At 40.9% G+C, this 14473-nt stretch overlaps 1 protein-coding gene across 5 annotated transcripts in view; it reads right to left on the reverse strand.

Moving 5' to 3' along the window:
* The window catches only part of LOC116327403 (disco-interacting protein 2 homolog C), a 226563-nt gene that overhangs the window by 63199 nt on the left and 148891 nt on the right, over window positions 1-14473 (reverse strand). For all 5 annotated transcript variants that reach the window (XM_031748990.2, XM_039601846.1, XM_039601844.1 and 2 more), the window contains 3 exons: window positions 5973-6134; window positions 3611-3730; window positions 1372-1569 (listed from right to left, as the gene is read on the reverse strand). In XM_031748990.2, coding sequence (XP_031604850.2) covers window positions 1372-1569; window positions 3611-3730; window positions 5973-6134 — 480 coding nt within the window. The remainder of the gene's footprint in view (window positions 1-1371; window positions 1570-3610; window positions 3731-5972; window positions 6135-14473) is intronic.

Here is a 14473-nt window from a genome sequence, read left to right on the forward strand (position 1 = left end):
TCCATCTCTAACACAAACACCCAACTGAAATTTGAAGCTGGACAAAAATTACACTAGCATGCTTTAGTCCACTCATTATTATAATATACTGACTATTTTAGACTTCGAGACGGAGTTTTTTACTTGTTATGAAACCTCTTCGTTGTCACTGGGGGCCACGCTGCAGCTTTAACTAAAAGATCTGAGAGCTTCTTCCAATTCATTTGGGTGCATGCCTGCGTGATGCAGGGTATGCGTGGTGTGATGTGTCTGGAGTCCTCTCAGTGTAATTTCATTCTCTCCTCTGTACAGCTGGGAGGTTTGACTCTAAATTCATGAGGACCCTGAGAGAAGCAGCTCTGTTCACGGCAGCTAAATTTCTTCATACCCTCCGGACCTGAAGTCGTTTTCTCTGCTGCTGTTTGGGAGATGAATAACTCGGTCGCCTTCAAGCAAAGAACAAGAGAACTTGTTCCAATTTGGGTGTAGATTTAAACTGTGGCATTGAGCCGGGGGACGACGTGATGCGATTCAGCTGCAGCCAATGTGTTTAGGGAGCTGGGACGATGGCAGTGCTGGGGGCCAGAAGGCTGTTACATGTTTGGTATTGGGTTATATTACTGTTTACTTTGCTACATGTTCTCATTTATGGCTACTAAAGACTTGCTTTAGTTAATGTTTACGTTGTGCTGACGGATTCGAGATTTGTATTTCTGCAGGATGCACTGTGGTCTAGCACTGCCTGCTTCTGCAAAAGCAAAGATCGGTGTCCATAACCATTAATGTTTGCAATAGAGCACCAAAGTCAGCCGAGTCCGTGTACACAAACTAGTACTAGAGGGCATCTTGGGAAAGGTTTTAATATTTTTTCAGGAAGCTGTGCTGGAAGTCGCACAGGAAAAAATTCATCTTAAAACATTTTCTCAAAGTTTGAACCTTCAGGATAAAAAAAACTTTTCCACCCTCTATAGCAGAACAGTTTTCTTTTCAGGCATCTTTCTTCACACTTTGCTAATGTGCTTAGCACCCTGTCTGGCTGCCATTAGGGGAATTATGCTCACACAGCGGGTGTTAAACATTGTTTGGTGCTTCACTTAATCAGCTTGGAAAAGCCACCATATGTGCCGAAAACAAGATGCAGTTCAAAGAAAAAGAAAAACCCTCTTTTATGCACATATTACAAACATTTTTTGTCCTCTTTCATCGTGTGTTATGACAGTATTTTGAAGACTGGTTGCTAGGACGATTTATTTGTGGTCATGAGAGGCGTCCGATGTTCATTTTGGATATTTGTCTTCACACAAAAATATTTCAACCCTTTCTCCTTCAGCTCAGATCCGAAGATTTGACCTTAGGGATGACATGCCGCGATGCAGGATTTCCAAGACCTACCATATGTGAGCACGTAGAGCGGCTTGCCGTTGGTGTCCATGGTGGTGAGACATGGGGCCTTCGGAGAGATGGTGCCCCACCTCTGAAGAGCTGCCTCCAGAGAAGGGGGCCAGTTGGTCACCACACCCAGCTGCTCACCCCGCATGGGTACCATCTGTGCCCCTTCAGCCTTGGGCTGGTTAGGGTCTGGCTGCTGGACTGCAGGTGGGCACAAGAAAATAGAATAAGAAAATAATTTTTAGTCATTTTTACTTATATTTGTCTAAGATTGATTTAACAAGCACCAAAAATACTCAGCAGAGGAGGACATATGAAATAATATCTTTTAAATGTTTGTTTAAATTACAGTGACCAGTTATTTTAGGAAATAAGGTGGAGAAAATATGGTCACAAATGCATTCTGCAGCATGGTAACAAGGCCAAACATACACCCAGTGCTACATGAGGGAAAAATGGAAGACCTGCTACAGATGGTCAACGTCCTGAGGTCAGTCTGGATTTACAGGAAGAGACGGAGGAGACGCCTGAATCCAGGAACTTTCCTAAGAGGAACGTTCTTGCCCACTACTGTAAAACGTTTTAAAGGCAAACAGTGGTCACGTCAACCACATCCAAAATATTCACCCGACCATCAAACCACCACAAATGAACTATTTTCTCCCATTTAAGTCAAGTTTCCTAAAATAATCAGTCCAGCTGTTCAGGTCACATTCAGTGAAATTAATACATTGATGTTTCTTGGTTCTTTACGATCTGCAACTTTTATTGCAGATTACAGGACATCAAATATCAAGACACTTGTTTTTCTCTTTAACTTTGCTTTTATGCTTTTTTAATAGATTGAAAAGACATAATTTCAACCAGCGACCTTTTACATGAACAATATGACAAAGCTGATATTAAATTAACCCGTATAATACAATAGAATATCATAAAACAGAATTGTTTATTCTTATGAGTTGACTTTATTATACAGCCATGTAGAAATGTGTGTGTTAGGAATAATGAAACATTTACTGCATGTCACCACTGCTGTAAGACAGAAAGTTCACAGGAAAGAGCTTTTAATCTAGCAAAATGCCCTGCTAATGAATTTCAACGACATGCTGAACCAAACAGAGTCTTTCCAACATTTGCTATTCATGCTTAAATTATGAATTAACTTCTGGCTCTGCAGCGTTTGATACTGAAAACAGAAGGAAATATTCATCAGTTAGACTCGGCTTTGTCAGAGGAGACTTTAGGGAATGAGGTTTAGTCATTTGTCTGCATAGATTATTTTTCAAAAGTTATAGCAAAATATATGTTTTTAGCACCACTCAACTGTAAGTCAACACTGAAAGAAAGACTGGCAGAATCATTGTAATGTTACATATTTGTTTTAAGCCTGGAGATTTGCATTATGGCTCCAGCTGTGTTGGGGAGTTGGAGCCAAAATATCAGGATAGGCTGGAGTACCAAGTTATTGGCTAATGCTAACAAGCTAGTTTAGCATAAACCGTACGAGTGCATCACACAGGCACATGCTAATTAACATGCTAATTAGCTCTAAGTAATATACAAATAATAACTACAGTTTCACTCACTCAACTGTTAGACGTCAAGGAATCACCAAAAAAGCCACCAATATAAGAAGCTAAGCTAAGTGACCCAATTTAGCCTCTAACCACGCTACCTAGAGACTGGTTGGTGACACCCTGGCAACCACTGGTCACTAAGGAAAAATGTGTAATCTGTTGGCTGCTGGAAGAAACTATGAGAAGTCTGATGCAACGTTAAAGTTTCCCTTTTGGAAAGTTGTTGCAATGGTAGGCCACAGCTTTTACTTTGAAGGTTCTCCATTTCCAGCTTGTGTCGCACAAGTTTCACTACTGCTCAGCGAGTGTTTGCAGACAAGTCAGCACCTTCCATGCAAAATACACCAAATCACTGCAATCTGCTAGCAATCAAAGCATTCACAGGGAGGTTTTTGGTGCAGCTGCTGACCACTCTCGATGTTCATATCCCATCTTCTAATGTGGATGAGGGGGTGGTCTAGGCACTAGGGGGCAACCAAGTCTTTCCTCAATTGGCTGCAGTTGTTCATTTAACTTTCTTTGCATGTTGTGTATCGCTCTTTCTGAATTTTGTGTTACGATGGTCTATTCACCATTTCAAACATTTTTGCAAGAAAGTGAATCAAAATATACAAAAACACGTATTTTCAAGTATTTTTGAGAGCGAAAAGAGAAGCTGTTACCCTCCAAAAGCTCTTCAAAGTCATCAACAAAAAACTCTCTTAATGGCGGCCGTTTGGGTCTCTTCAGAGTGTTGACGAGTTGCTGTATTTTGGCTGAAACTCTGCTGCTGACTGGAACACCTGTGGAGTGTGAACAAACACACACAAAAAGACCACATGTTTTAATCCAAGTCATAGCTTAGACTTTCTAATTGTGCTTTCACAGGTGCACACGTGAAGTAGTCGCTGCTTTCAGATTCCACTGAGCAGCCCGTTTCATCCGTCCTAGAAAAAAGATCCCCAAGTTTTAACTCTACACTGAAGAGCCCTCGAGTGAGCAATCAAGACAGCCGCCGTACAAAATGACACTCAAAATGCAAAAATAGCGTATGAGATGAGGTGTGGGCTCAAATTGCTCTTTCATTAAGGCCGTTTTCAAACCCACAGAGTTTGTAGCCTTAAGACAGAGAAGGAAAATGAAAGTCTAAGTACTGAAATGTGGATGTAAACAGATGTACTGGCAGACTTGGTTTGGGCTTCAGGGTGAACCAAAGACAGACGTGATGTTGTTAAGATTATTATTTCGTCTGTGTGTGAAGGTAAAGGAGCGCTACTCAGTGAAACTCGAATACTTTTGTTTCCACACCCTGCAGTCCTCGGGTGCTTATGCTGTTTTTGTTTGCCTTTTCTCTCGTCAGGCTTTTCTCAAGCAGCTGAACACAAAGAAAGCTTCTTTTTTCCCATCCTGGGCTGTTTCACATTTATCCAGTCAAAAGATGCAACATTTAATTCATTGTATTTATCCTTGCAAAAGACCACTGCACTGTATGAACTGCAGATGTTAGAGGTTAGCTTGCAACACTCACACCAGCTGTGCGTGCGTGGGTGGATGTTAATGTACATTCATGTAAAACTCAAACTGCGACCGACCTCAGCAGCTCACCAGGAAGTACATTTCTTTCATCCAAACATCTTCTTCTGCCCGGACATAACTTAAAATGTTAGGCGGTGCAAATTTTAATCCACCCACACATGCTGCACACGTGTTCCACATTTCAACATAAAGCGGGTGAAACAGGGCGGGAATGAAATGGTGAACGACAGATGCATGTCGCAACAGTGACCGATGAGGCGCTGCAGACGAAAATGAGGCACGACAAGAGGAGGAACAGTATCTGCGTTACACAGAAAAAGGACTCTGTTCTCATTCATCTGAAAAAATCCAGATAAATTATATTTTGTTTTCATATTTTGGGTTTCTAGACGCCTGATCGCAAGATATACTCGATACACTACATGCTGCAAAACTCATGTTTTATACTGTACTTCAGCCACCTTTCCAAGTGTATCCTGTTTTTTGCCCAATGACAGCTGTCCTGGGCTCCAGCCTCCTCTGCAACCCTGAACTGCATACGTGGTTAAAACAATGGACCTCTGGATAAATGTACCCAAGTTATAAAAAGGAGAATGCCCTTAAAGGATTAAAAGAGTCTTAAAAAAGTAAATATAATACTTTTTTTAAACTGCCACAGGAAACCCTCTAAAATCAAATGTGAAATCCTCAAAAAATAGTAAAAATGATGAAACATGATTCGACTAAAGCTCATCTTTGGAAATAAAAGGCTGCGCAGCCCGACTGGAAGCAACACAATAAAAAGTGTTATTTCAGATGAAATCCTGTCTACTTTGTTGCATCTCTTTCAACCAAACATCCCGACAGGGCCCCGTGTGCAAACTCTGGCATCTGATCTATCAAACCACTTTGCTGTGAGCAGCATTCAGCATCTCGGCCCGCGGCAGCATCCAGTGTATCGTCTGATGAATAACTCCGTCTGCTGGAGCTTCACGTCCCTCCAGAGAAGGAATTATTGAACTACGAACCAGCAAACTGCCAACCTCTGTCATCTTTGAGGTCTCTGCAGAATCTGTGGATTCATCTTTTGCAGTGCTAAAAGGCATTACGAACCAAATCTGATCCCCCGCCACGTCTGGACTACAAAGAGCCGGTTTATATAACCATGAATGAAGATAAACTCTTTGTTGGATTTTGCTGATACAGTTTGTGTTGTTTAGACTACAAGATTATACACCTGCCTGTGATAAGAAGAAGAGAAACACCTGCAGAAAATTCCGAATGAACTTTTTTGGTTTTACTTTTGCAAGAAAAATAAAAACGAAAACATTGAAACAAAAAAGCCTCACATGAATCCAAAGTAGCAAAACATTCTAGCCTTCAACTTTTCTCATGATGATCATCATGATGTTCCTCACATCCACTAAGACAGAAAATATGATGCAATTCCCCAAAGAAAATGCGACATAATCAAAGAATTTCACCTTGTAAAACACGAGCAACTGTTCATATTTCCCAGTCTTGACTCACCATCTCCGGTCTCCATCAGCTCGGCGTTGCCGTACTTGGGCGTCTGTCTTTGGGCTGCGGTGCCAGCGCCCGGGGCTCTCTCCACCTGGATGCCATCAGTCGCGGTGGCGTTGGCGGTATTGTTGGTGTAGCCGGTGACATCTGGAGGGGCAGAGTGGTTCTCTGGGATGTGAGAAAATAGGAAGGCGGGTTAGTGCTCTAAACCCTCACACATCCTGCTGTTACTACACTTTAACTGTGGATCCAAAACCCAGCACAACACAGTAAATTATAATTACCAGTATAATCATATCTGCTAAATGATTGACTAAAGAAGTTTCTACTTTAATGAAATTGACACAACCGGAAGAAATCCAAGATGAAGATGAGCATCAGTGGAACTGTTAGCACTAAAAGCAGCTGAGGTGTCGATCGAACGGTTAAACAAAAAGTAACTGATGAAATAAGATGTCGGTTAATTTCAAATTCTAGAAGTTGAGGATTATGTTGAACAGTTTACACGTTGGTTAACCGATAATGACTGAAGACAACGTAGACACCAGCTGAAATATTAATGAGGGTGTGAATGCACAAAGCACATGAAGTGTCAGTTAGGTTGTAAAGACTGAAAGCAGCGGAGTCGTTACTTTAAATGTCGGTTAAATCACCAGTTCTTGAGCCAGCAGAGGCGAAACATCAGTAAATGATGAAAACAGCTGTGGCTTCAACATACGTTCAGACAGGTGACCAGCGTGACCACCAGATGCAACAGAGAGTCAACGATATTCAGATAATTAATAAAGTTAATACTTTAGGTATTTTAGTCTGTGTTTTTAAAGACTGCTCCATAACCTATGGTCTCAAACAGCAGGTAGTTTAGGGAGGACACTGAAAGTATAGCTTGACCTTTGTTTATGGTAAAGTCTGTTTGTTTACTTATAGGAAAAGTGCAAGATATAGAGTTTATTAACCTGCTATAAAGGCAATAAAATAATTGCTAGTAAAAAATATTAAGGATATGTGGATAAAAACACTATTGGAAGCCACAAGAGAAAGAAAATTAGGAAGAAATTCACTGACTTCCAAAGAAACTTTAAAGAAGAATCATGTCGGGGGCTTAAAGATGTGACACACTTCAAAAAATAGAGCAAAAATCCACCAGAACCGCCAAATCCCTCCAGAATCTCCCAATCATTCCTCACTGATCGCTCCACAAACCGCTCATTTCACCACCACCTCCCTCTACTGCAACATCTGCCTCTCTCTCGAGCAAAAAAAAAGACTCCATTTCCATCAACACCCACATCATACTGTTCATTTCTGGTTGTTTTTCACCCTATTTTGTGCTGCATTTAGATACTGCTTCAACCTGTCTGCTGTGCCTAATGTTTCAAAGCACATAGCATTCCTTAAATTCCTTAAATTTACCTCTTTTATGAGGCTGGGATGCAGTTCAGCAACATCAAACGCTGTTTACTGTTCTGCCCGAGGGCTTCTTTACTTTGAGTGGTCGAAGCATGAAATGATGATAGCAGGAGGATGTGCGGTGAATCTAAATTGGGATGTGTGTAGGTATATCCTTACGTATCCTTTACTGTATCTTTGCACTGAGTCAGAGTGCCCACTTCAAGTTAATCCAATAGAAAGCCATCCCCACAAATCCAAAAGTAGGTTTGTAGTTCTACGCATTGCTGTTTTTGCTGTGTTATGTGCGTCATTTGCATTGGGTTACCGCTGCATTAACATTTATAGCACGCTGAGATTGATCTTGTAGTCTTGGGTTTCAGGGTTGCAAGGTTCCCTAATGTTCACTGTGGGTCATTTTTGGTATTTAGTGCTTCGTGCATTTGGAAATCCCTCCAGTTTCTCCTTAATGGGCCTCCTGTAAGGTCAGAGGTCATGTGCAGATGTAGAATAACAATCACAGAGGTAATCAGGATGCAAAGTGCATTTAAACATCTGTAGGGTGTGTCTTAGACATTAACCACTCTCTGAGAATACTGGGACACTATCCAGCCTCTGAGTCCATCTCAGTTATATTTTAGTGTTGAACAAAACACACTTAAACGCTTTAAGTTTGAAACACAGCTTAAAACTTTTAAATTTTACCTCGACTTTATCCGAATAGCAGGACTGAAGATGCACCTCTTTGCTTAACTTCTAAAACACCCTCAAAGAGAGGTCACCACTTTGGATGATTTATATGTGAACGCTTGCCTCCCTGCTCCCGTTCACAGCTTCCCGCATGATGCACCGCTGCTTCAGTCAAGGACCAGAAGACATAGGAGATCAAACTACTTCACGGCATGAAGGTTCCTGCTGTGAAAAGGCAGCAGAGCGAGTCATGACTGAGGGGTTCCGTTCACAAGTGCTGCTCATGTTAAGTTAATTCACTCCATCATGTGTCCGCGATTAAACGCGATTAAACTCACTGAACCCCGATAGGGGCGATCGTGGCTCAAGAGTTGGGAGTTCGCCTTGTAATCGGAAGGTTGCAGGTTCGAGCCCCGGCTCGGACAGTCTCGGTCGTTGTGTCCTTGGGCAAGACACTTCACCCGTTGCCTACTGGTGGTGGTCAGAGGGCCCGGTGGCGCCAGTGTCCGGCAGCCTCGCCTCTGTCAGTGCGCCCCGGGGTGGCTGTGGCTACAACGTAGCTTGCCATCACCAGTGTGTGAATGTGTGTGTGAATGGGTGGATGACTGGATATGTAAAGCGCTTTGGGGTCCTTAGGGACTAGAAAAGCGCTATATAAATACAGACCATTTACCATTTTACCATTTACCCGATGGGTAAAGATGGTTTCGAAGGATGCTCATTACATCACTTAGCATCTGTTTCAGATGATGAGAAGAGGTTGGGTTTCTGGTTTCACATTATTGCATGTTTTATTCTAATGAGAGCTGTCAGCATTGATTTCATTATTCATTTAGCTTTGACTAAAGGTCTACTGGCTCTCCATCTACCACCAACTATATTCTGTAAATGAACTTTGAGTTTCTGTATGTGGATTCACTCCTGGTGTTTTTATTATCTAATGCCATTAACTTGTGTTCTTCCTTCCCACTGTCGCCAAGTGCTTGCTCATAGTGACAGTCAGAGCGTTGTAGCATCTTCTGTTATGGTGTAAAACACTTTTAAGTGACCGTTATCAGCTGGTTCTACATAAATAAACCCAAAACAATTGAAGAGAAGCATTTCATGGATTCATTCATTCATTTAGTGCCCCATCTATAGCCTGTATTTGTTTATATTTCTTTAACTGGTGAAATATAAATAGGTTGATTTAGCCATTATCATTTTTATGTTTACATGTCGATACTGCAAAAATAAAGGCTGTTCTGATTAGAGATGGACCGATCCGATATTAAGTATCGGTATCGGTCCGATACTGACCTAAATTACTGGATCGGATATCGGAGAGAAATAAAAATGTAATCCGATCCATTACATATCAAAAAGCACCTCACAAAACTTGCGACACGGCGTGACTCGGCTCATAACCGTATGCGTCGGAGCAGTATGCATCACGTGATAGAGCTGCTGTGTGTATTTGTAGCCTCACTACCAAACCAGCATTTCATCTCCGAGAAGTTATCCCAGAGAGAAGTAAAGCAAGTGTGTAAGTTCATCTCTGAATGTTTGTAAAGCGTTCCCACGTTAAGCTTAACAACCGATAGCAAACCGAGCGACTGCCTCTCTCTCTCCCTCACCTTCCTGCTGCTACTTCAATCGTGAAACTGTTTAATGATCAGCTGATCGGCTTTTCTGTCCGTCTCTCTTCTTTGTTTTTGGCCCACTTTGCACCAGAAAGAGGAAACCAGCGGCTGAACAACAGCAGCACGTTTAACCTTGATAAGCTGTCATTAGAATGTATTTAATATTACTTTCTACACCAGGATCCTTTTCTACGTAGCTGACGGCTGGTAACTGTGCAGGGGCGGATCTAGCAAAGTTTAGCCAGGGGGGCCGATAGGGCATGAACAGGGAAAAGGGGGGCACAAAGACATACTTTTCTTTCTTATTCTCATTTAAAATGTCTAGCTTTTAATAAATAATTATCTGAATCTTACACCCAAAGTTTTAATCTGATGTAAAATGTATAGAAGTCCATTACTGTATATAGTAACTGTTAAGTCTAATATACCCTAGTAAGCTATAGTACTTTTTCCTTTGGGAAGGTACCATCTGTGCAGTCTGCAATTCTGTTGAAGAAAGATGTTAAATTTATTTAATTATTCTTGAAAAATAATTTATTTCTGTGCATTATTTTTTCACACTGCATCAAATTAAAGTTGATTACGTCGATTAAGCATCATGAGGTGGAGGGTGGGGGTGGTTCCCTTTTTTTTTGCTGGGAGTTTGCAACCCTATTAGTTAGATTGCTTAATATTTCTGCTAAGTACTTTTAAAATACCAGAATAGGGAGGATGGAGCAGGTTTAAGTTTATTAGATTGATCAGTGTTGCTGAACTATGAAATATTTTGGGTGCAGTGTATTTTTTACATACAGGTATAACAGAATAGCTTTAGTGTTGTTGTTTATTTAAACTTGAGTATGAACTTATACAAAATGCAGCAAGATATTAAAAAAACAGTTTTATTGATTAAAAAACACACTATATCGGATTCATATCGGTATCGGCAGATATCCAAATTTATGATATCGGTATCGGTATCGGACATAAAAAAGTGGTATCGTGCCATCTCTAGTTCTGATGCATCTTTTCCCAGTTGTTTATTTGTGCTTGTCTTCTTTACCCAGAATGAGGTGAATTACCAATGACCACATTAAATATATTTATTCACAACATAATATTAATCATTTTAAGCGCTAAATGTAAAATACCAAGAGCTTACTCATTTTGTTTTTTATTTAGTTCTATCCATTTAATGTCATGACTTTTTCATGTGTTTGAGCAAATAAAGCTGACCGCAGCTGAGCTCAACATGATGTGAAAGGCTTGGAAAGACTGAGAAATATAAGTGCACAGTGAGAGAAAGGCAGGGATGATTTCTAGCAAAGCACCGAGCCCAAGCCAGCTGGAGAGAAACTGAATTCTTTATCCAGACATGGACTGCATATCAACAATGCAGCTCGCAGCACAAGCATGCTAATTACTGTAGCACGCCGTCTCTGCAACATCTGGGCTGACGGTTTGAGCTACACATATATCCTTTGTAGGCACTTGTTGTGCAGCATCTGTGAGAATATGTGTGTGTGTGCATGTACGCAGTATTGGTCCTGATTTTGGGTATTTGCACCTCCAATGACATCATCAGGTCGTCTTTATGAAGACCTGAGACACAGCTGAATATCATCACTGGCTAAGGATGATGATGATGATGATGATGAATGCCTCCTTCACTGCTGGAATATCCATCAGAGAGGCTGAGGCTGTTTCAGGGACAGGACACTTTAATGTGTCTTCCCGGGCAGAGGCGGGCTTAAGGATCTTGTGGCTGGTAGTTTGCAAGCCCCACAATTGAAAATGTCTCCATCAATTTCTGTGAATCTTGTTGAAGCATTACTGTGGATAAATGTGCTTCACAAAGAAAAGTTTGGGATTTTCTTTCTCTCTCTTGAAAAAGAAGTACCCTCGCTATAATTTGCAGCTACTGCCTATTTACACTGGACAAAAACATTTAATTATTCAGGCATTCTTGTGAATCGGGCATTAAATCCATCTTTGAGTAAATAAATGCAAGATTTTTACCAAAAGTTCCAGCATAGTATTTCTAATATATTTCTTACAAAAAGATAAAACCAAGCTGTTCATGCTGGATCAATAGAACTCAAACTGCACTGCAGAAACAGGCTGATGTGGGGCTTAATGCAGTGAATAAAGGCTGTAATGACAAGAAAATACCAGCCTTTGGTTGTTTTTGAAACAACATTGTGTTTGCAGGGGGTAGTGGGATGCTTTGACTCTTTGTAACACCAGTGACCGCTGGCCTTTCAGGCACATCTTAAAACTGGTTTATATTTTATTTTGCTAGATGATTTGGGGACCAAGTCTGATATTTCCGTACTGTCTTACAATGCTGCTGGTGAAAAGCGAGCAAACCCAGTGAATGAGTGAGTAACATACTAACAAAAGTCTAAGTGTAGGTTTTATGCCAAATAAATCTCACACCTTGAATCTGCCTTTTTCTAAAGCAGCAGTCCCCAACCCCCGGGCCACGGACCGGTTGTTTGGTACCGGGCCGCGAGAGTTGAGGTTCGGGTGTGAAATTTATGGTTTTCAGGGTTTTTAGCGTTTTTTTAGCGTTTTAGCATTAACTCAGTTTCCCTGGGTCTTTTCCCGTGTGTAATGAATAAATCTTCTTTTGTGGTACCAGTACTGGTTTTGTTTTGTTGTATTTATCCGCGACACGGTACGTGGCACAAAAACAGTTGGGGACTGCTGTTCTAAAGTATTCCAGTATATATACCTCAGATCAGTGTATAACAGCTGACCTATGTATACAGAAGAACACAAAATATCATTTACCATCTGATCCTGACCCCTTTGCATATTAAAGAAGTATTATTGCGTCGTGTGTGTATATGCATGTATCACTCTTCCATGTGAAGCTGCAGCTCTTTATGCACGTATGTAACATTCAACAGGCTGCTGCAAACCTCAGTAAACACATTTGTATGATTCGTTTAAATACTCTCCTCCCATAATTTACAAAAACAAATACATGTGTATATTGCTTGGGAGGATACTTTTTTCCTCCCAAGCACCAAAAGAAAGTTGCTGAATTGCCCCATGATGCTTTTAATTTGATATTTTCTTCAATGGGAATTTTAGTATTAAAGCGATTTAATTGCAGATGATATCCAGCTATATCTTTTCATTTAAACCAAGTGAATCATGAGTTCAACATGAGTAGCAGCCATGTTAAACACCTCTATAGATCTTTTTTCCACTTAAGAAGTATTAATACATTTGGACGCACTGTTTAAGAAAAGCTGGAGGTGCTCGTTTATCTCTACCAGCTACTGTAATGCACTTTTTTGCTCGGTCAGTAAAGCAGCCCTCAGCCACTCACGCTGCTGCTGGATTACTCTCAAGTAATATGTTAAGCAGACAATCTCATGTTACATTACAGCAGTTGCTCCATAATTTATAATCTGTGGAGCAGCTTTGATTTGTGTTTTCATCACTATCACTGCTGAATTTGCTTTGACTGTTTGTGCTAATAAAGAGGCAGAAACTGGGGCTAGGCCATAGTCAGGGAGCACTCCTTAGATAAAATAAAAATAGATAACAAATGAAGCGCCTAATTAAGAAATTAAACCAACATGTGCCATCACGACAGCTTCAATGGACCTTTGCACTGATTCTGCAGGTTTCTGGAGCTGCACAGGAAGGAACGCTATTCGTCTCTACGATGGTGGTGGTGGAGAGACGTCAGTCAAAAATCACTTGCAGGTGTTTAATAATGATTCATGTCACTATTATAGTTCATTGACTTTGTCTGCTCTCAGTTTGTGTTTTGTACTGTTTGTTCTCTCTTTGTTTTGGTTTTTTGGTCTTTTCTTTCCTATGATTCCCGACTGCAGCCCCTCCTTAAGTCTGGTTATAGGGGCGTTCTTCCTCCCCACTGTTGCCAAGTTCCTCTACAGGATTTTTAGGGTTTTCTCCCCCATATTAAATGCAAAGCAACAGATTTTTTTTTAATTAATTGGCACTACATAAATAAAAAGTAACAGAATAAAATTGAATGTTGGATCAAGATGTGAATCACTTCCTCATCTCATTCATCGTGGCCATAATGGCATTGCCTGTTGTTCCCAAACTGTTTTCCTTTCTCCTCAGAGACCACTGACTTTCCCCTGGCAGATATACAGCAGTGACAGGGAGGCTAAGCTCCTGTTAAATCCCAGCGGGCCTCATATAGACGACAGCCGTAATTACATTGAATATGGGAACTATTCCAGAGCAGTGTTAATGGATTCAAAGTCTATCTTTATTTTTTGACAATGACAAATGGTTGATTAGAGCTCTGTTCTTAAAGTCTTTCTTCAAGTGACTGCTCCTTGTTTGCTCCACCATGGATAAGTGTATTCCTCTGGCAGTCCAACAGGAATGGTGCAAGGAGTCACTTCAGTAAATGAGTGCATCACCCTCTGCTGCTGCCGTTTTACATGCCAGGCACTGAGTGGTGCAAAGCAGGAAGTGTCTTCAGTTCACAACTCTTGGCTGTTACATATAAAAATCTCTCATAATCAAACAGAGTCGTGCTGGTTTCTTTGATAGAGTATCTATGATTTGAGGTAGCAGATTGCAAAAAATACAACACGAAAAAAAATTACAGACAAAAACTAAAACAAGGAAGCAGACGGGCAGCCTGCATTCCTCTACCATCTGCTTTCTGGCCTAGATGAAAAGCCGCTTTGAAAGCAGATTGCCTCTGGCTGAGAAAACAACTAAAATCATGCTGCATAATTAGGCAAATCAATAAAAAAAACGCCAAACAGAAGAACCTTGAAAAGAGGAAAGAGTCACACAAGCTGCTATCTAGCTTCTTTA

Source organism: Oreochromis aureus, linkage group 18 (assembly GCF_013358895.1).
Source record: "Oreochromis aureus strain Israel breed Guangdong linkage group 18, ZZ_aureus, whole genome shotgun sequence".
Taxonomy (NCBI): domain Eukaryota; kingdom Metazoa; phylum Chordata; class Actinopteri; order Cichliformes; family Cichlidae; genus Oreochromis; species Oreochromis aureus.